General features: G+C 37.4%; 1 protein-coding gene across 1 annotated transcript in view; it reads right to left on the reverse strand.

Annotated features, from left to right (window-relative positions):
• Positions 1–23,167, reverse strand: part of TUBGCP6 (tubulin gamma complex associated protein 6) — a 48,821-nt gene that overhangs the window by 1,027 nt on the left and 24,627 nt on the right. The window contains 24 exon segments of the mRNA XM_009286778.2: positions 1,256–1,455; positions 2,578–2,791; positions 3,026–3,158; positions 3,441–3,635; positions 4,762–4,903; positions 6,267–6,435; positions 6,737–6,929; positions 7,188–7,243; positions 7,657–8,971; positions 9,253–9,369; positions 9,457–9,595; positions 10,273–10,388; positions 10,573–10,661; positions 10,739–10,820; positions 11,481–11,630; positions 13,344–13,483; positions 13,581–13,672; positions 15,548–15,657; positions 16,148–16,223; positions 16,555–16,676; positions 17,703–17,876; positions 18,394–18,604; positions 20,011–20,174; positions 21,682–22,489. Of these exon segments, the coding sequence (XP_009285053.2) occupies positions 1,256–1,455; positions 2,578–2,791; positions 3,026–3,158; positions 3,441–3,635; positions 4,762–4,903; positions 6,267–6,435; positions 6,737–6,929; positions 7,188–7,243; positions 7,657–8,971; positions 9,253–9,369; positions 9,457–9,595; positions 10,273–10,388; positions 10,573–10,661; positions 10,739–10,820; positions 11,481–11,630; positions 13,344–13,483; positions 13,581–13,672; positions 15,548–15,657; positions 16,148–16,223; positions 16,555–16,676; positions 17,703–17,876; positions 18,394–18,604; positions 20,011–20,174; positions 21,682–22,489 (5,207 nt within the window).

The raw sequence follows: 23,167 nt of genomic DNA on the forward strand, positions 1-23,167 counted from the left end.
AGGGAATTAGCAAGCAGCAGTAACATGCAAGGAAGAAAGGAAAGTGTATAGTTAGAAGTTAGGGCCTGAGCCAAAGCCATTGAAGTCCAGACTACTTTGTATTGGCTTTCAATGGATTCTGGATCAACCCATTGTGAAAGAGAGCATTTTACAATACATGGTGACTGAAGGAACAAGTGTAGATGAACAAGCACACATTTGTTTTGTAGTGCTTAATAAGGAGGGTGTAAAGAACTAGGTCACTCAGCAAATTTCCTTACGGAATGGTCTATTAATCTCTGTCCATGAAGCAACCATAGATCTCGTAGTATGGGCTTAGGTGGCTCCCAGAGGTGTTCTGACTTCCTGTAGTATTTGGAAGCAGCCATTCTAACTCATCCTGAAATATCTGGTTTTGGTCCTTTGACACCATTTTTGGACACCCTTAAAGAATAAAAAGGGCAGCTCATTTCCTGAAGAATATAGTCTGACTAGAAAATATTCTAGAAAAATAGATCTAAGGAAAACAGTTGCACTTCCTTCAGGAATTAAGGGATTTCTAAAAAAAACCCAAACCCCATGAACCACCTTTGTACTCAGGGGAAGGATAAGTAACTTCTACTTAAAACACAAGCAAGATCTGAAAGAGAAATGGAGAGGAAAGACAGATCAACCATTTCTTCACATTATAGGCTAAGCTGACAGTGAGAAGAAATTTTATCATGTTAAAGGAAAGAACATTTGGCAAATGATCTGTGCAGTTGAAAAACACTTGCCTGGAGCACTAGATATAAGCTCCAACTAGTGTTAGGAGGCTCTCTGAGCTTTAGTCCAACATGGGAATCAGAATTTTCAAATCTCGTAACAATGGTAATACTCAACTAATACAGATATATCTAAAATTACTTCTCAGTGGTATCTAACTATCTCTCATTGCGGCCAATAAAAAGTTCCAGAACTCAATTCCAGAGAAAAGAAAAATGTAAGCACATATATAGAGCTAAATACCAACTACTTATCTTGCAAATTAGCAAAAACTTATGGTCAGTTTTGGGATATCTGTTAGATTTCTTGTGTGGACATTTTAACTGATGGATATGCAGATCTTTCTTTGCAAACCACAATAATGCAGTTTTAATTTGGGAATTACATTTTCTAACACATGCTAAGTACACACATCTTCCTACTTTTACGTTCTACTTCCAAAACCCCTTTGTAATTTTTTCAGTTGTCAGTTGATTTTTTTCTTCTATCTAGAATTTATGCAATTTCTTACCTTTGAATAAGAAGTGGGAGTAATACTTGAAGGTATTGTATGACTGCTGCATCAGACCAAAGTTGGGATGAACAGCCATTTGCTTCCCTGCGTCGAAGCTCCATGACTGAGAGATCAGCTGGCTGCGGAACTTCAAAATGAGGCTGAAGATGCTATGTATAATGTTCATCACAGGGGCTGCCTTCTCCGTCAACAGACCCCTAACAGAACAAAAACAACTTTAGAAATGTAGTTGACATAATTTATGGTTGTAGGAAGAAAAATACGAAGGGGTGACAATCTTTTAGGTCTCCTCTTTAATAGCTTTAAAAAAAAAATCCACAAGACTGCAGCCAACTGTGATGGTGATTTTAAAAAAGGTGCCTAAACCTAACATAATTTCTTTGCACTTCCAAGAAACTGGTATTTGCATTGGTGTATCTGATTTCTAGAATGACATCTGCATTTGCAAAAGAAATAACATTTAAAAATACTATCATGCTCTGAGTTTCCTTAAACTTTAATCCCTTCTCATCCCATGACCTGGTATTGAAACAGCAGCTTTAGCCAAGTTTTTTCTGAAAAAGACAGACATGAAAGGACAGATTTCTTCTCTTGTTTGTAATTTCTGTTATCATCTCTTCTCCCGCCGCCTCCCCACTTTATGATTCCAGTGTATACTCTTTAAGAAGAAACCAAATAAACCCTAGCTCCTCTCATTCACACCATCCTTCTGCCTCATATACAGTAACCAAAGGGCTAAAAGCTTGTGATTCCTAAAAGATAGATGTCTCTTGCACTGCTCATAAATCTGGACAGAGGCATCAGGTCACATTTGTTCCTTCCAAGTCCAGTCCCGCATTTGCATATATAATGTCCTGCACATATATTAAAGGCATATATAATGTATAGAAGAAGCATTTTACAATCCTTGAGCTAGGCTTACTTGTGCACACTACTCATGCTGAATGAAACAGCATTCATTTACAAAGGCTACGACAAGGATGGGGTGAAAGAAAAACAGAACTGTGGCAAGCGTGCCCTTAGTCTTCAGGTTAGAGCTGTCCTGAGTGGACTTGAAGCTTGCAGAGGCAGGGTGAACAGGAGCTGGAAGCAACTCCAAGGAGTCTGGGGAAATGGAGAGGATAGGTAGCTGAGGAAAAGCATCAAAGTACGGACCTTGTAACGTGCCATGAAGTTTGTTTCCCCTACATAAGAATACTTTCATACATAAAGACTACTTAGTATGTCAGGTAGAAGTCACTTTCGCACAAATACGTTAGGCTAGACTGGCAGCTCCATTAACTTAAATACTTGAAGCAAAACTAAGTATAGTAGCTTGCCTGAAGATTGCTTTGTTGAGGTATTCAGCATGTGTTCTGTGAATTTCTTCCAGGTTGCCTACAGAAGACAGTTTGTTTCCAAATTCACACCATGTAACATGAAGAATCTGATTAGCAATGTAACCTTGAATAACTTTCACAAAATGCTGCATTTCATGTTTATACAGCTGGAGCTGTCGAAACTGAACAGAATTTGATGCGTGACTCACTAAAGCTGAAAATAAAAACAGAAATATATTATCATCAGCACCCACAGAGACTGTCTAAAATCAGGATTTTTAAAGGAATGAAGGTTTCTGTTAGTAGAGTCTGTTTAAAATGCCAAGGAAGTTTCTTTAAAAAATTGTGGCTTTTGAAGCTTGACATGACTGTTTATAAGCAATTGTCTAGCACAGGGTGCTAAAGACATTTTAAACAGGACGCTCTCTAGTTCACTCATTATACTTACCAGTGCGTTTTAAGTGAAACCAAACATCCTTGAGAGTCCACACCATGTGCTTCAGCTGAAGCAAAAAGGAGAAGATCTTGTTGTATTTATTCATGCAGCTCTCAGTAATGACAATGTTCAGAGGCCAGTCAACCTAAAACAAATAACAGTGCTGATCATACTACATTTTTGTGTTAGAAATTATAAGAATATTTCAGATACAAGTATTTCAGGGACATACAAATCAATATATGTATTTTAATAATGTAATGCAATGGTCAGGCTAGGTAAATCCTGTAATTTCCATTATACAATTTTTTGACTCCATTCTTAAAGATATTCCATTATTAAGAACATATTCACTCTACCATGGTACATAAGAACCATGTACATAAATATAATTGCAGTACTACTACCTTTCTCCATGCTTTCTTACCTTGTACCTTAGCTCTAAGCAACTCAGAGCATCAGGCGCATTGGGCTTGAACACTTCTGGAAGGTACTTGAGGGCAAAAGAAAGATTGGAAGCAAGCTGGGTGTCACCATGAAGACTGTACTGTAATGCTTTATTTAGGATAGAATTAAGAACCAGTGGATTCAGCAATTCACCAGGTGTTTGTCCTGATCCAAGCTAGGGGTAAAAAAAAAAAAATCCTAATTACACAGTATTAATAAAGAGTCTCGGCTCCTGAATACAGGTGAATAACAGCAGAATGGTAAAGTGGTGACTATCCTGCCTTGCTCCACCATTCTGATTGGAAGTTTCTACTTCTGCCGCAGGGATGCATAATTAGCATAAGAAGCAACTTCCGAACTATTCGCTGTTCACAGCATGAAGGTAATCTCATACCTGTACTGATTTATTTTGGACTGCAGTCTGCTGTGGTTCAGGAGCTGCTACGCATCCCTACTGCAGGGAATACAGGCTTTAGTGGGGCAGAAAGCCAGCGACAGGACTGGTGTTATCTATCTGACTCCAATCTGCCTATCTCATTAACTCAGCACCCTCAGAAGTTTACAAATAAAGCCATTCATCGAGTATAAATCCCCAAGTGCTTTCCCTAGTTGGGTCTAAAGCATTCTTAGGATTCAGAGAAATGCATTAACTATCCTACAGCCACGTATCTCCACTGGCAACCAGCTGTATTAACCCAGGCTATCCCCTCCTACCCTGCTGTCTTCCCCACAAACACAGGGGTAAGTCATGAAAATACTCTCATCAGAGGGCCCAGCACTCTCTTCAGACGCCCTCCCCTCTGCTCTATAGGATATCTGAGGTAAGAGTAGGCATTTTGCAACACAGGCCTTTCCACTGGATTTTAGCAAATGGCAACAGGCTCTTCCAGCCTTGCTGCCAGCAGATGGGAGGGGACAGAGCAATAGTGCAGCAGTTTTCACTGGAAAGAGTGAAATACCCTTCCATGACTGCTGCTCTGTCAAAGTTTGAAATTATTATCCTTGCCAAATCCTTGTACTCTCTCTATTGCTGGGATTAGCAGCAGGAAATATTACTCTCTTCCTCGGGACTTCCTTGGGCATGGGCATCCCTTCCGAGCAAAGACCTCCTTTTGCCTCAGTCCTTACAACATTAACAGAGTTCCTTGCTACAAGACTTCTTGACGCGGCACAAAAGAGGAAAACAGCACAAGCCAGGATTCTAATTCACACCATTCCCTCATTCCCATCCAAATTAATCCAGAGGTGTCAAGCTAAAGCAGATAACCCAAAAACAAGGGTTAAGACAACAAAGCAAATACCTTCTCAAACAACAGGTCACTGAGCGACTGAGCAAACTCCCCATCTTCCATTAACAAAAAGTGTCTCAGTGCTTCAAAATGCTTCTCTACATTCAGTTCCACAAAGTAGTAATCAACTATTGCTTTGTTCACAAGAGAAACACTAAGAATAAAAACACAGAAAAGGTATTATTCTTACAAGCAACTCCTTCCTTACTGTTAACATTCAGCTGTGGCTACATCAGATTAATGCTCCAGTATTTAACTCTGATATCCAAGACAGGATGATATTCACATAAGCAAAAAAAAAAAGAGACAAAAAAATCTTCATCCAGAATAAACCAGAATTAAAACCTACCACTTCAGTTGACTGGGTTTTGAACAGTACTGTGGTAGTATTTTAAGACTGGCTACATATAACAATCTTTAGAACATGCTGCTGGGCCTGGAGCAACATTTTATCAATAGCCCTCTCTCCTTGCTCTCTCCTCTCTGTCACCTACACAAACAGATTAAGAAAGACTTAAATCCCTGAGAAGAGTATCCTAATTGGTAAAGCTCTGACACTAGATATTGAGGGCAGGTCTATACTACAGTTTGCAGTATTGTGTAGGTATTCAAGCTACCTTTAAATAATTTAACTTGCATATCAGGAATAGGCTAATTCTGGCAGCACACAACTCAGGCTCGCTTACTTTGCTTTGCTGAATACATGAATCTGTATACAGATCGTTCTGGTAGCCAATCTGGATGTTTAAAACTAAGTTAGATACATCTTTCTACATTGCACCAACCTTTGAGTATAGCATACTCAGAGTTAGTAAATGGAAATCCAAACTTACAAGAAAGTAGGTTCCAAAACAGGAAGCATTTCAACACATCTGTGAATAACTGTTTTCATGACAGAAGCTAATCTTGTACATAATAACAAAAACTTTTCTTTAAAAGAAAAGTATTAGATATACTAATAAAATGGTCCAACATATATGTGGTTTCCCTATATATTCCAATAATAGCAAGAACAGCTTCTATTAAACTTCAAAACAGCCTTGAAGCTGGAGTTCCCATAGAAACGTAAAATATATGCTGATCAATATGAATGAGCTTTCACGTAATCAAAAGATTTTTCTTTTTTTTCCTCTTATCTTCCGTCTGCCAAATAAAAACTAGCACAAACATTATAAATAATACACCTTCTTTTTAAAAGAACAAGGAAACCAACAGTGTCAAAACCACTGCTGCATAATCCATGAGTCTGAGAGCAAACACTTCCCTCCAAGCCCTTGTATTTCAAATAGACCTTCAAATTTTTGATTTACACATAAACATATAAGTTTATGTTACTATCTATAATGTAAATCTGAACTTTTTAGTTAGTAATGGACCATCCACTGAACCACTTCTGGGAGCAAAGAGAAAATTTAAGAGACCAGATCTATGTTCAGCTCTTGTCTTGAAAAAGAACTAATAAAGAACACGACATTAATTGCTAAATTATAGATTCACTATTTCTAACAAATACTCACTGAGACACAAGTGGAGCAGTAATAGAACGTTTCATCAGCACTGGCAGAGATAAGAGCTCACTCAGCTGTACAGCCGTTTCATCTGTTGCTGACTGTACCATAGGATCCACAGGAAAAGTGTACGATCTTGGTATGACATGATGCAAGAGATGAGAAACTGGTAGTTCTGCTAAATTTAAAAATATATAAACATTGTAAGTTATTATATTTAAGAAATTTGATAATCTGTTTCTATTAAACTCCACAAATCCTTCTAGGTTAGAAAATCATAATGTGTCGACAGGTATTTCTCATCTTTGTGCCTAGAAGCAAATTGTTTGGCTACTGCAGTTCATAATATTGGTAATTTATTGGTAATTCAGGTATTTCGCCCTGGTAATTTACTGGTAATTCAGGTATCTGGCACTCAGCTTTCTTGCTCAAGTTTACGACATCTTCTATTGACCTACTGTTCCAACAGTTCTACTCACACATCAAATCGTAACTATCTTGATACTTTTCAATACAATACTGATCCGATAAGGATTTCAAATAAGCTTGTTCTTTCTTCCATGTATTTTCCTCTCCCCCTTCCTCCTCCTTAGTCTTGGGAGCATTAGCTTCAGAAAATAAGGTTTCTCGAGGCACAGTATCTTGTGGAATTGCTTTTTCAGTTTCTTCTGCCTAAAACAAAAAAATGGACAAATTTTATGAGAGATGTTGGCTTTGTCTACACACGCTTAATGTGTTCTTACAGGTAATTGACTAGTTGTTCCAACTGAAAATAAAAGAGCTTACTCACCTGTACTTTTCTAACTTGTAAAAACAATATGGTATGACAGTGATTACTAGATTAGGACAGAAACTTATTACCTTAACTACCAGTGCGTTTAATCCTTCGAAGGAAAAGGAAGTCTTCTCGACAACTACTTTGTTTCTTACCTGTAAGCTCTGTGAGGAATCTGGGGAAGGGTCCTTGTTGACCACATTTGCAATTACTGTAATTACAAGTAAATTAAAGACAGCATTTACTTAGACCTGCTTATAATACTTAGTTCATACTTCAGATCTGCTCCCGAAGTTCTGCAAAATTTCTCTATGGACTATCACAGAAACAACCACCCCAATAACAGTCCCTCCCCATAGTCCCACCCAGGCAGTTTAATGTGTGTTCTCTACTTCAGATCACACGAGGTCCTGTTTCACGAAATTTCAGACTAGAATTTTTTTAATGCTCTGTTTCTTGTATATAGGAGACAAGGCTAAGCTCAAATTCTTTCCTCTGAATTCTAACAGTGTCCAAAAAGTTATGCAAGGAATTAAGTAATAAGTACCCATTTTGACCATAAACATTTACAGTTACTTTCATGAGCCCTTAAACAAATGCTGAATAAACTTAATTTTATTTTACCTTCTTGTTTCTCTTCCATTATATTTTCTTTTTTGTCATCTTTAACATTAGCATCAGGAAAGACTGGAACGCTGTCAGATGACTGCGACTGTGGTAAAGTCTTTTCCTTAACTTGTGACATTTTTGCTTCCTTTCTGCTCCCTTCAGCAGGAGATAATTCTTCACTGTACAGAACTGTCTGAACTGTGGAGTCAGATGAAGGACCTGAAATGGTTTTACGATGAGGTATTGGATCATTTTCTGTCGATGGGGCCCACTTCCCTATTTGGATGCTTGACTGGGATGCGTGACCAAACGGGCTCCAACGAGATTTCAAAGGCTCTGTATCTGAAACCAGTTCTCCAATTTTGATGTGAGACTGTGAAGCATGCCCATGGATGTTCCAGCGAGGTCTAGCTGAGACCACCTCTGACACGTTTTCACCAATCTTGATATTGGCATCAGATGCATGACCATGGACGTTCCATCGAGGCCTCGTAGGAGCTACATTTGACACATACCCTCCAACCTTAATATTGGCTTCTGAAGCATGTCCATGAGTGTTCCACCTAAGCCTTGAGGGCTCTACCTCTGAAGCATATTCCCCAATTTTAATATGAGCTTCAGAAACATGCCCATGAATATTCCACCGGGGTCGGCTAGATTCAACTTCAGAAGTATAGCTGCTGATTTCTATATGAGAATCTGAAGAATGCCCATAAGGACTTGAATGTGGCTGGTAAGTGTCCACCTGAGGTACATATTCTCCCACTCTAATGTTGGCATCAGAGGCATGTCCATGAATATTCCACCGAGGCCTTCTGTACTCCACATCAAATACATTTTCTCCAACTCTAACATGTCCCTGCCAAGCTGCAGATGGTCTGAGAACCGTATTAAAATCATACTCGTTTTGCTGATGCAATGGTGCATTGTCTTCTCCTTCCAATGCTCCTCTCAGGACAGGCTGATTTTCACTTACTTGAGAAGTCTCAGAAAGATCCGAGTTAATATTTCGGAATGCTTCATCTAGCAAAGATCCTTGTATGCTAATGGCAACAGGTTGTTCATCTTGTGGCTTTGATAAGAAATCTTCTATATTCACATTGGATTCAGGCAAGGAATCAGCACTGTATAGAGGACTGCATGCTTTCTCTGAACTTTGAAGACTGCTTTCAGATCCTGCTGCTTTAGGCTGAAAATGCTGATTAGCATTATTATTTGTCGGCTCTGGCATGGGCAGTGCTTTGTCAGCAGAAGTAGCATATTCCAGTCCAGGCTCAGATTCTTTTCTGCCAACTGTCTCATTAGAATGCAGAGGTTTCAAAGAAGACACCTAATAAAGAAATAATTATTACACTGTATAGCTAGTCACATAATCAAGCCACTTATTTAGGGCGCCACTTTCCACTTTGCCACTTATTAGGGCGCCACTTTATTACACGTAAGATTTAAAATTTTCCAATTTTTCAGATGTACTATAAATAATGTGATAACTACTCACCCTGCTGTTATAGTGAACCTTGTGTTTACTGAACTGAAATGAACCATGAAATGAACTCCCTTGAGGGAAACTTGGAAGAGCAACCTGGAGTTTATGTAAGAAAATAAACTCACCTGTGAATGTGGATCTCTCACAACAGGGTTTTTGTCTGAAGCCAGCTGGCACTGTTTATAAGGAATAATATCTAATTTTCTCCTGTAGTTTCCATCTGGAAGTTTTTCAAGCATTTCCTATAAGTAAAAATGACAAAACCAGAAGTCTTTAAGTACCAAGTACCGAATTTTCTAAATTACATCTTAAATCTTTTCAGAATATACCTCGATGCGTTTTTGATCTTCTAATAGAAACTTAAGACGGGCTGTTTCCAACTTGTGTCGCTGGATTTTCCATAATGCTCTTTGCTCCCTACGGGCTGCATCATCAGAAAGTTTGCTATAATGGTCAATTAATTCCTGCCTAAATGAAGGTAAAAATAAAGCTAAGTTACAGATTTTTGCATACCGATTTTCATCTTCCCTTCTAAAGAATAAGACCTTTTAGCACTTCAGAACTGAGAAGCAATTTTTTAAAAGTAGCAGCCAGAGGCTTCAATCACAGAGAATAAACAGGTGGAGAAAACAGGACTGTATTCTTAGTCAGTATGTATTTCTCTAACTATTCTTAGTAGGTTGCTCATTTATCTTAAGTATTTTTAGATATAACAGAAGAAAGTGAAATACAACTAGATGCACAACAAGAGCAATTCAAATAATTATCAATCTAACTCCTCCATCTGCTTTTTACTTCTGCTTTGACATAGACATGACCATTTTTGCTGTGGGCTCAGCTTTTAATTGTAAGACATAGTTAAATTTTTTCCTGAAATTCTGATCATAACCAAAACCAGACTGCATAGGGTTGGCAGAAATCAGTGGGTCCCAGATTTCTGGGCCACTAACCATTCCTAAATCACAAAATTGCTCATAGATTACCAAAAATCCTTACATGCATCTTCTAACTGCAAACATTACCCTTGTACAGCAATGTCTGGGAACTGCTAGTACCATAAATTTTAATAGACAATAATTTTTCCTGAGGTCTTTATGATGGTTTTGGAGTGTCAAAGCTTTGGGAGACTACTCAGATACATTTACCTTGCCTTTTTTTCCAGTTCTTCTTCTAAAGCTTTCAGTCTTTTTTCTCTCTCTCTGAGTTCTCGGGCATAGCTGAAATCATCATCAATCTCCTCTTGCTTTATTGCAAGGCGACGCTGCATAAATATTTAACACTTTTAAAAGCTACTCTCAATACCAGCTGTAACGCACACATCTGCAAGAAGTTCTTATTTGTACCCCATGAGCTATTCATTCAACTTCAGTACAATAAATCAAGATATCATTTCAATTATTTGCCTAAGGAATACAGTTGGCCTTTAGAAACACACAGAGAAATACCTCTTGGTCTTTTGCAAATTGCTCTTTCAGTTTCTGAAACTGTTCCCGTTTCTTTGCATCCAAAGCCATTCGTTCTGATATTTGTCGATCTGTATTAAAATAAAGATACTGCTAGTTTACATTAACAAACCCACTAGAAAACACATGAAACATGACCGCAACTTACCATTAATGGCTTTTAGTACTTTGCTAGCAGTTTCTCGAGCATGAACAATTAATTCTTGTTTGGCAATTTCCATGCGCAAATCCTAAAAAAAACCCAAACAAACAAAAATACAGGTGGGAATTTTTTCTATTATTTTAGACTTGAAAATACACTGTTGCAAAGACAGGTGCACACTTCATAATGGTTATTAATCTATGATTACAGTACAGAAATATGAATAAAGCAATTAATTAAATGAAAAGTCTATAAACTAATATTGAAAGTTAATACTCCAGACCTTACGACAAACCAAATCCATCTGATATATACACTATATTGATGGTATCTGGAAGACAGAAGTCTCTTTATAACTAAAAGAATTCTGAAAAAACAATTAGCTATGCAAATTACAAAGAGAATCTTATCTGGTTATTAATTAGCTTGTCACGTTTGTTAAATTAGAACCTAACAATCTTTTCAGTACTTTTCAGTAGTAGGGCAAATCTGCTGCTGCAAAGAACTAAGATGAAAGTCCAAAACTCATTTAACATATGAAAATGCCAACAAATGACAACACACCACCTATACTTTTAAAAGCTATTTTACATAAGTTTATTTGCTGCGATAACAATTCAAATAGCAATTGACCAACGAAGAAATTTTGACCGTAAATACAAATTCTGTCGAAGTTATAACAAAAATGAAAAATCAGTATTAAAAAAAAAATCCCAACATTAACATCTTTATTCTTTTATTAATTTACCTTTTCCTCCTTGCTTATGGAACTGTATCGGGCAATTCTTTCCATTCGACCTACATACACTGCACAATCTCTCTCTATTTCTTTCAGCTCCTCAAGCGAAAAAATAACTGAAATCCGGGGAACAGGTATATCTGACCAACATATATAATGCTGAAAAATGAGAAATTTCCTTTTGAATAAATTTTTAAAAATGTAAAATGTTAGATTATGAACTCATGTTATTTATTTTTTAACTTCGCGATGCTTCAAGATACTGAAACAAGCCTCCACACAGGATCTAAAATTTTTATTAATATCATCGGTTTTAGCATTTATATCATTCAAAGTAGGAGACAGAGGTATAACGTCCCAGAACTTGGATCACAGGTCAAATTCTCAGGGTCCCCTCTTTCAATGTGAACTGTACAAGAATCTAAAATCTGATACATACATTTATACTAGTCATGTTCTAAATGCCTAAAATTTTGCTTTTCTGAATATCCAAATTAACTGAGCCTGAATAACTCAGCGCTGAAGACACCTCTCGTATCAAAAGGTAGGTTTTGTTCACTTATATCCCCCACAGATCCCCACTTAATAGGAACTGTCTGGAAAATAACTAACACACACCTACAGTAGAGAGCTCTACACAAGACATAACTCTCAAAAATATGGCCAGTGAACATGACAGAGTACCTATTCTCTAAGCTAAGTACCTTAGGTCTTTCTGCTCCACCTCAACATTCCTACATCTCTGAAGCTGTTCTACTCAGTGCAGAAAACAGGTAAGTGAGATTTAAAAAAAAAAAAAAGCATGCACAAGCATGCTCACACTGGATTCCCCAGTCTACTGTTAAAAGCCAGAAGACGGGATGCCCAGAGCTGTGCTCCTGGGGCTGTGTTAGCCTAAGCAAAAGGGAAGAGCCAGCTGTTTAGGGTGTTATCATGGAAAGGGATGAAATGTGACTGTCACTCTCAGACAGATGGAAGATGATTGAACCTGACTGCCGCACATCCTGGGGGAATGTTCTACCTGTTAAGATACTGTGTTAGTGACTGATAAAACTGTAATTTATAATGGAAATGATGGCTGTTTTATAAAAAGCCCAGTACTACTGGCACACCTGAGTCATGGTTTAAGAATGCTTATCAGAGCAGACTCAGGAGAACTAGCAGAGGGTCATCTCACTTGAGATATTAGGCTTATGCCCGATACCGAGCTGCTCAGCTCTGAAAAGACTGAGCAGCTCACATCTTAAAAAGAAAGAGAATACTAGTTAGTTGGGAAAGAGTGCCTATAGAGTTTAGACACCTCTGTGGCTGTTTCACTGTGAGAAATATATAGAGAAGAGGGAAGACACAAAAGAGTTTAACATGTTTTTCTTATCAAGGACAAGACTCGTTCTGCAAAATATGAATAAACAGAACTATTTAAGCACTTCTTGGAAATGTATTGATAGAGCTGAAATACAAGAGCTATGCAGAACTGAGTCAAGACCTGGTAAGTGAGGCATCTTTAAACCAAAAAACAGTAGTGTGAGTGGTGTGAAAAATGGAAGGCACTTGCTTGGAAGCCTGAAACATTTCTGCTTTCAGTACCAAGGACAGTAAGAAATATAGCACATGCATTGGATACAATTAATTTGATGCTGTTAAAAATTTATACGTCTACAGTGAGGTGCTAACACAGTGAGGTGTTAGCAAGTAGAGTGGATAATCAGCTCACAAGCATCTGAGAGCAAGTAGTTGCCTTTCATGAATCAACATCCTACTTGTGCAATACCAGTTTTCAATAAAGGAGCAAACGTGCTGAAAACCTAGAAACTTGCTCTAAAGAGACATGATTCTCCCAATATAATAGGAAGGCACCAAACCAAAACTTACCCTAGGACAGCACAATTTCAGCAAGTTTATGGTTTTCCCACATATGTATACGTCATTAGCAATATGTTTAAGAAATACAGGGACACAATCTTCTACTTCTTTTGAAATCAAAACATAACCATGAGTCCAGTAATGTTTATCTACATATCAAACAAAAAGATGAAAGTATATATTTTTAATTATTTAATTAACAGCACAAATTATATAAATTAGAAATGCTCCATATACATACTGTACCTCTGAAACAAAGATAATCCTCATTCACCTGGATCATAAATTCTCCATAAACATCTCTGAATACACCACTGTATACCCAATCATAGATAAATCTAGAAAAAATGTAATTGTACAATATTGAGAATCAATCCTCTCACCTTCTCAACTTTATTATAACCAAACAGTAAGTATATTCTTTAAAACATCAAAACACACAAGCTATAGGCAGGATAAAAAACAGCAATTAAGTGCTGTCACACTGGTATTTAAAGATACACACAGGATTGCGTCTCTACGTTTTTCTTAGAAGAAACCATCTTTATATAGAAAATGTCAGTGATAATTAGTTAAGATGAAAGAACATTGCCTTAATTAAAACAATCTTTTTATTTCTGTATATTAATGTATTAAGTATATATCAAAAATTTCTAGAAATCTTTGCAGCACATCAAAAGCATAGAGAGAGAGAAGCAGGAAGGATTTATTTTAAAGAGAGGTAACTTTAGCAGGAAGAAACTGAAAGGGTATAAAACAAAGATGCAATACCAAGCACTTTTTCCCCAGACCTAGAGACATTTTTAATATACATGCAATAATGAGAACTACTATTTTGGAATATTTATTCATGCTTTTTCGTATTTCCTCTGTGTGAAACCAAACTTTTGAAGAAATAAAAAAATACAATTATCTGAAGCTACAGATAAAAAGGCTCGGAGCACCTTGAAGCTAATCTTTTCTTTTCTTACTAGTTGCAATACTAACACTGTTTCTAGACGTTGGGTCAGCGTAACAAACAGGAAGCATTTAGCACAGGAACCACCGTTTCATTTTAAGGTTGTAAGTAAAAAGTTAAAGTGTTAACTCTGATGTTTCTATGATTTATTTGAGCAACAACTTCTATAATTTAATTTCTTTCAGATTAATAAATGAGTGGGATAACACTTTCTGCAGATAATGGAGGCCTCCTTCCACAGCAGCCCTGATCGTATGTGATTGACTCCTAAATTTGGTGCAGATCTCTATTGAAACATCAATGCTGTAAGTATCCTATACAAGTAAGCACACTTTCATATTTTTTAGGTTCCTTGTGATGCCATGACATCCTGCCCTTGGTATTTCAGAAATCTGACTACCTTCTATAATTTGCAGGGCAGGAGCTGTGAAGATATTTCAATGAGTCTTCTGAAATTAATCTGAAATTAAATTTCTCCGAAGAACATTTTATGTAGAAGGAAGAAAAACCAAGAGGGGTGGCCATGGGAGGAATCTTAAATTTAGAGCATTTTGACAGATTTTGGTTTTCTCTTTTTAGTATCATTACATCTATTACGCATCATTGTAAACTGATGATGGACTACACCTATAATCCCTATAAATAGCTATTTAAAAAAATTTAGCGTCTCTTCAGAAGTCTATAAACTAACAATTTCTAAATTGATGTGCACTGCTTAACAAAACTGTTGCAATCCAAGGAATGCTACTTCCTATTGTTAGTTAGTTACACCTACTTAATGAACAACAGATTATTTTTTTTTGTTTTTAATTTTTGCTTACTGAAAAGCCTACAAAAAAAAGACAGCAGAAATAAGCATGAACTTTCCCAGTTTGTGCAACACCAAGAGAAACCTGTTAGTTGCTAGTTTCAGGATTTTACTACAGGTATGAGAAGAAAAAAACCAGACGTTTATCCAAGTCCCATATTCCAGTATGAATTTCCAGGACCAGCAGCAAGAAGTCTTATTTACATGTATTTATTTACTAATCTAGTCACACATAAAACCCTTATGTTGTTACTGAGCTGGAAAAGAGAGGGAAAGAAGGATTCAGCAAAATGAATTAATTTTAATATGTATTTTGCAGATACAGCCACATCGTATATTTTCTCTGAAAATGTTAAAAGCCGTTGTTAAATTAGCCGAGTTACTCACCAGATCAGCAATTCAGAACTGCTCTTAAACACAATTATGCAGAGAACAGTATGGACGTACCTTGTGTATGGTTCACAGCTCGTCTTCAACAAAGACAGAAGAACTGGATAATGCTCATTGCTACAGTTGTTGAGAGCCTCTTTGTACAGATATGAAAGCAATTTAACACCCTAAAAAATTGAAATATATTCTAATATTAGGCAACAAACTTCACTACAACTTTAATAACAAAAGACTCATAAATACACAGCTTTACATGTTTCACTAGACACAGAAGGCAGGATTCATCTCACTTCCTCTAGCTATCTGCAGTTAAGATCACTTTATCTGAGCTAGTTACCTCAGGCTCACTTTATAGTCACTGGAGGGAAACAGGTATGTTTAGAGTTGGGTTCATTTGACTTGCTACAAACATCTCCTTTAGAATGAAATGAAATGCACTCTAAGGCTTATTTTGGGTCCTTTTTTTACTTTAGGACAAAATTCCAAATTTTGAAATATCTGGACAAAGGATCATGGCATTCTAACTGGAGGTCCAAGGTCATATCTTTGGTAGCAGAGAGACCAACACTAAATATTTTATCTAAAATCCTACCTAATTTTGAAGAATATTAACATTGTAACCCAAACCAAACATAAAAACATCAAATTAATTATCACCGTAGGAAATGAAGCACCAGCTCCACCACTGATCCCCAGCGCTGTTGTTCCTATGCCACAAAGTTCAGCTAAATACCTAAAAAACAATATTAAAACGTATGTAACAATTTCAACCAGAAGTATCTGAGATCACAGTGGTGAACTTTGCTAAAGTTGCATATCATACAACAAGCCTACTGTATCAGCTGAATGATAACAGGGATAACAAAGAAGCTGAATATAAAGACCTTACATGTCTTCCCTAGAATCTTCAGGATATAAAGAAATCTTTCTGTTAAAATAGAGGAAAAATACTGAAAGACTATGTAACAATGCCCATGTAATATTGCCTCTTTTAGTGTACATGAAGAAATAGTTTGCATTTTTTCTGCTATGAAAAGCTTAAATATTTAATATTATTCTCTTACCTCAACTGACGACCTAATTTTCTGAAGAGAAAGCTGATTGTTAGAAGACTTAAAGCTGGAGGTGTTGACAAAACACAGGCTCGGTAATATTGAAGATACTTTCTCAGCCCACTTGTGAATGCCTAGTATCAACAGAAAATATTTAGTCTTAAAGTTGTTAAAACTGTTAATAGTCCATCTATGTCTCACATCAGTTGCATCAGTATGAAAACAAACCTTTTACTAAAATAATTTGCATATGCAGGTAAGAGGGACTTGTATACCAAAGTAAGGGGAAAAGCAAGAGTCCATGCAACTTCACACATTCAAATTAGCCAGATGACTCCTCCATACTCTTTATACATCCAATGCATGGAGCTTGTACCCACGCACAGTATAATAAAGCATCTTGGTTCAGCTTCTTTGAATTGCCCTTTGAGGAGCTCCTCGTTCTCTAACAGCTATAATATGAACCTAGGGAAACCTGTTTCCTTACTTTCATGCCTAAACTGGATACTGGAAAAAACTCATCTAGAACTTTTTCTAACAAGACAGAGAGAGAGACCTTCTTATTCAATTTCTATTAACATTGCTGTAAATCAAATATTCAGAAGGAATACATTTTCATAACCCATCCTAACTTAATTCTATGCATTACAAAGAGATGAAATCACCTGATATTATACAGCGTACAGAGGACTGATAGGGAAAACTTGCACTTAATTCTGAACTGAGAAGAAGTAATTAAAGCTATTATAGTTCTCTATTTCAGGGGTTTTTTTGAATATATTATATATATACGCATACTGTATTAAGAAAGTTCTTGTAATTTAATTTTATACGTCTTAATGTAGAAATATGTAATGTTTTTAAAACATCTAAAAATGATATTCCTTTAGTCCTCAACAGAACAACATGACTAAACAAATCACATTTCAGGTAATGAAGACCTTTTACCATGTTTCAGTGCAAGCAAGCCCTAAGCACACAGAGCTGTGATTTGAACACAGTGGCACTGTTCACTGCCGACCCAGGATGAGCATTACACTTAAAATGCTTTGCAGTTTTGCAGAATGCAGAAATTCCAGCTTTACACGAAATCAAAGTTACCTTTTCTACATGAGATAATCGGCCCATTAAATCTAGATGATTTAATACAATTGTTTTACCTGAAACACAAGTCCTTTGCTGTATGAAGAATCTAAAACTGGCTGAAGAGAAAAACGACTTAGTCGTGTGTAATAGGTTCCATACTCTGCAACTTCCGAGAGTAGGTTGTGCATTGTCTCTGGTGAAGTTCCAGATACATATACCCCCTCCTTTATCACAAATGTCTGAGCAGCCTAAAAGGATATAGGGAGGAAAAAAAAAAAAGGCAGATTCAAATATTTCATAACTGTATTCTGATTTAAAATAGCAAACATTTACACACAAAAATAACAGCAGACAAATTTTCAGTTTAGATACTCTGGTGACTGAGACTACATAGCTAGGACAGTGTCATAAACAGATTAAATTGTAGCAAGGTTTCAGGAGTATGAATGGTATTTTCAAACATACAGAATAAGACCCATTATCTAATTCCTTAAAGAAAATCCAACCTACAAAACTATTCATACATCTATTTTCAAGTATTCATAAACCTATTTTCACCTAGAGGACTACAAATACTCTTAGCCTATTACAATAACATCATTATTGCAATATATAAATACTGCCTTACTGCCATTAGGTCACATTCAACTTTTTAACAGTATCCACAACTGCAAGATCTCAAAAGAAATAAATGTATTGAAGAGGAAACCTCTACGAAGAAAGAAAAAGATGGGACTAAAAAGCGCAGTTAAAAATCTTCCATACCTGATTGAGTGAAAATGTAGTGGATACCACACCAATGAGGACATTTAAGACATCCTTAACCAGTTCAGGTTCTTTCATTAGCACAAGCTGTGGAAGCTGAAGTACAGTATTACTAAACAGTTGCAATTCCCCTTCTCGAAGTTTGTAAAATTTGTCAAAAGCTTCTCTCCCAGCTTCAGTAAGATACGGTTCCTCTTTTTTACCAGGCGGGCTATGTCAGAGTAAACACATTACAAGGTGATTATATGAAAAGGAAATACATCTCCTAAAGAAAAAAAGGCATTTCAGTATTTTACCCAGCTAGTATTGACCAGAGAAAAAGCTACTAGTTATACAGTACATTTTCAAGGGAATGCGCATTCAGTCAATAAAACTGTAGCCCAAACCCAGTACAGTGAAGAAATAGGTAGACAATTTGAACATCAGTTCAGAGACAAAAACCTTGACAGGGAATTACGAGCTTCTTTTGTGGCCTTCCCTGATGCAGTTTTCACATGAGGAAAATGAGGTCAATATATACCAGATTTCCAGGGTCCATGTAGTACTGATATTCAAATGTGTTAAATAGCAATATGCTCAAAATGCTATAATTGACTTGTATTAACACATTTCAGCTCTTCCCAGTGAGGATTACTATCCCCTCCAAAACAATTTCTCCTTACAGTTCTTCCAAAAATTCTGAATTCTAGTAGCATGTATTACATGAAAGCTATCAGGCATATGGTCTATATTTGACTCTTAAGATCCTTACAGTCTACATGGTAGCAAGAAAAACTGTCTTGTACTAGGAACAAAGCTAGAGTGTGCTACAGGGGCTTTGAAAAATCAGATCAGGGAACTTCTGAGTTTCTGAGCTTCTCAGGCTCAGAGTTGAAAAAACACTGCATAACACTGCAAGAGAGACATCACTAGATTATTACTTAAAATTACAGAAAACATATAGAGCAAAGTTTCTCCAAGAATCAGGCACACCACTCTCCATCAGAAATGTAAGGAAGATATCTGCCACACCTGCTTTTTTTTTTTCTTCTTCCTTTTTAGGGAAGCTAGGAAGCTTTAACAGGGCTATATAGAGCCTTCTCTCAGGAGATGCATCATCCACTCAACAGCCAAAAGAACTTATAAGTCTAACTACACCATCAAGAAATCTGTTATAATAATTTGTTTTGGTTACAGACAGGGAAAAGGAATACAATACCGCACAGTACTGGGAGATATGGGTTTAATTATTCTAGTGCTCTAAACTACCACTTTCTCTTTTGAAACTGAAAATATGGAATCATTTTATACTGAGATAAGTTGCGTAGTGCGTAAGTCAGATTAGTTAGTAAAATGTTGCATTTCACACAAACAGCAAATGTTCCATAATCCCTTCAGTGTTTTTGACAAAGATGATTTTATCTCTTCCTATGAAACAGCTGCAATCTAAGAACTAATTCGTTGAAACTGCACGACCTTTATTCCTTTCTCAATCATTAATGCAGTATATTGAATTCTGTGAATTAAATGTGCACGTTTCACTATTTATACTGAGGTCATTTGGAACTAAGATGAAATGCACCTTCATACATTTGCATATGATGCATAGTAAGTTTGCCAGTAACATCAGACACATACTATCCAATTCTTTCCCAACATCTTCGTTTGCTGGGTCCGTATGTAAGCACTGCATCCCACAAGTCTATGTCTGGAGTCATGCTCGGCTCTGACTGAGAATCAGGAGTCAGATTGGATGCTGACTGGAATCCCTCATCTTCTGACTGGTCTATACTTTGGGGAACCTGTCAGAGAGAGTTCAAATATTATACATGAAAACATTTTACTGAAGAAACATATGCTAATAAAGAAGATGTTCTGCTATCATTCATGATCAAGTAACTCTACATGACTCAACCTGTGTCGTCCACCCTCCCTTTATATCTATTTTAAGTTTTTCCTGTAAGCACTCTTTTCATTTGATAAGTCTCTACGGGTATTAATGCCTATACATAAAAAAACAATCACCATCAAAATAATATACTAAGTTTATCGGTGTTAAACTTGAAACTTACTTCTTTGGTAAGCATATAGTTCTACAAATTGAGAATCTGAGGTCTGGATATTCAACAATACATAACACTAATAAAATCATACTGCTCAGTATTTCATTTGAGCAAATGATCCAGGCCCTAATTCTTCAAATTCGTAAACATTTTGTTAACTATCACTAACATAGTTTGTTCCCTTATGCTTATTCACATGCAGAAAATCTGCAGGTGTCCAAACAGTGTATATGTCACATCCTCAACTCCCACTCAACAGGAGTTGTATGTGCAGAATAGTACTCAATTTTAGTAAAAGACAACCACACCCCATAAAAAGCAGCATGTTCTTCAAGAAATTCCAAATTTTCCAGTCTGATGGAAAGAGTACAGCACTTACTCAAAAGGTTCTGCCTACCCTAAGGTACGACTTACATCCATATGTGCACGCTGAACAGCACAGGGGTTTTCTTTTTTAATGTGTCTGTCTTCAAGTTTCAATTAAGACCCTGAGTTAAGGGAACTGCAAGAGCTATCCATATGTTAAGTAGAGGGAACAAAACGGGGATTAAAAGTACAGAAGTATAAAAAAACCTACCTACACACAGTAAAAATGGAAAGAAAGAAAAAAAACCCAACAAATTTATCTAGTACCTCTGTGAGAATAAAACATAGCAAAAATAAACAGAATGGACAGCAAAAGGGGAAAAAAAGATACAGTAGAAACTGTACACGCTTAAAAATGTAAAAGGACAGTGGGAACTAGGAGGTTCAGTGAAATGTAATAACTGAAAAAAATGTTTTAAGATAGAACAAGCCAAGAAGAAAATACAAGAAGTTAGGTAATGTAACAGCAAAACATATACATTCAGACAGGAACGCTTATGCAGTCAGGCTGAACAGTAACAAGTAAGCAACAACGCAAAGGAGTTCAACATACAAAGCAGGCAAAAAAGCAAGCAAAAGATTACTAGGGTGGAGAAGGCACAGATATAGCTGATGGCTTAACTTCATAAAGCCTGTGGCCACATGATGGGTTTTTACACAGTTATAGGACAAGACCAAGGTTTTCATTATCATACAACTCTGTAATTCAAAAAGCTTATCTGGTTCTCAGCAAAGAAAAGGATCCCTGCTCCATCCTAAATTCCAACACCGTATACTTCTATTACAAATTAAACGACTACCTATATTTTAAACTATAGTTTCAAAGTGGCATGTTGAAAGCATGCATACACTCTTAAGCCCAAAACAAATGATACCATACTTTAATTGCAAGTCCAGACAAATCTGCATTGTCAGGCACTGGTGGTAAATCCAACTTGATGTCCATATCATATGTACGGCTATGGACAAGAGCACCGAAGAGCGAGACCCGCGTTTCTTTCTCAAACTTGTCACCAGCAGGATAGTTCTGTGAGAACAACCCTATGGCAGGGAGTCCAGTGCCAGGTGCAGCCTCCATTATCTGAAGTGTCTTTTGAATTGCATCGTTGAACTGACATTCTTCGTTTGTTATGAGAGATTGTATATCAGCTTCAAATACACTTACATCATAATAATCATAACCCTGATATTTGACATTTCTCCCAACATATTTGTTGTTCAAAAAATAGTCCTTTTTTTGTGGTACAAGCTGAGGAGGACCTGTTCCAGCAAGCTGTACTAAGAGATCCAAGACAGAATTAACTTCAGTAAACGGTAAGCATTCAGCTGTTTCCAGCTCCTCCACAAGATTCTCCAGTCTATCCGCTTCAGCACCTAGGCCACCAACTCTCAAGTTGAAAGACAGCATCAAAATTTTGTTTTTCACTGGAAGCCTGGAAATGTTTGATTGCAGCTTACGAGCCTCATCTTGAAAAAGGTTTATGAACAGGGCATTATAAGCAACCCTTTTCAGATTTTGCTTAGCCCTTCTCTTGCTGATCTGCTGCCTGCCCAGGTGGACCTTCCATGGCAAAACTGTCAAGTGTGCCTCACACAAATCATTGAACAACTGCGTAATGCTCTCCATTTCAGATCAAATTGTCAGGTTACAGCAGTGACAGTCTGGGTCTCTGGTTTCATGCAAAGACCTGAAAAATGTCAGGGAAAGGAAGAAACGCTCATAATGTGTATGAGACATTGATGAGTATGCTTTAACTTAAACTGAGACAGCCCAAAATGAGAGAGAAGAAAACTGACCTAGCATATATTTAGGACATGAGCTATAAAAATAACACTATGACTTTGACCTCAAGCAAAGTGATGGTGGTGCAAGCTTAATTCTAGATGCCCGATTTTGCTCGGCAGACTGAAATAGAACAGAGAAGATTGTCCTGATCTAATACAGGATTCATATGGGAACATCTCCAAAAGCTTTACCACTCTAGGCTTTCTCAGGAGACATCCGCCACCTCCCTCCCACTTGCGCAGTGCCCTCAGCAGAAGCCACGGGGCCGTGCAGAGAGCGGGCGAGAAGATGTGGGAAAGAAGATGTGGGTGCTGATGGTACCAGGCAGCGCAGGGTTGGCCTGCACAACCGGCCATCCCTGGGGAGGCTCTGAAGCACCCACCGAAAAGGTGCGCGGGGTGCCAGCACTACCCCGGAGGAGCTCCCGGCGGCGGGGGCTTACCCTAAGGACCAAGCTGGGCCCAGCCCTTCCACCCCCGAGAAACGCGTGCTAGCCCCCTCCTCGCCCCCAGCCAGGGCACGCTGAGAGCATTAGCACCATCCCCTGCATAGCCTCGCACCCCGTGGGGCTGCCCCGCCA

This window comes from Aptenodytes forsteri, unplaced genomic scaffold (assembly GCF_000699145.1).
Source record: "Aptenodytes forsteri isolate BGI_AS27 unplaced genomic scaffold, ASM69914v1 Scaffold166, whole genome shotgun sequence".
NCBI classification, from domain to species: domain Eukaryota; kingdom Metazoa; phylum Chordata; class Aves; order Sphenisciformes; family Spheniscidae; genus Aptenodytes; species Aptenodytes forsteri.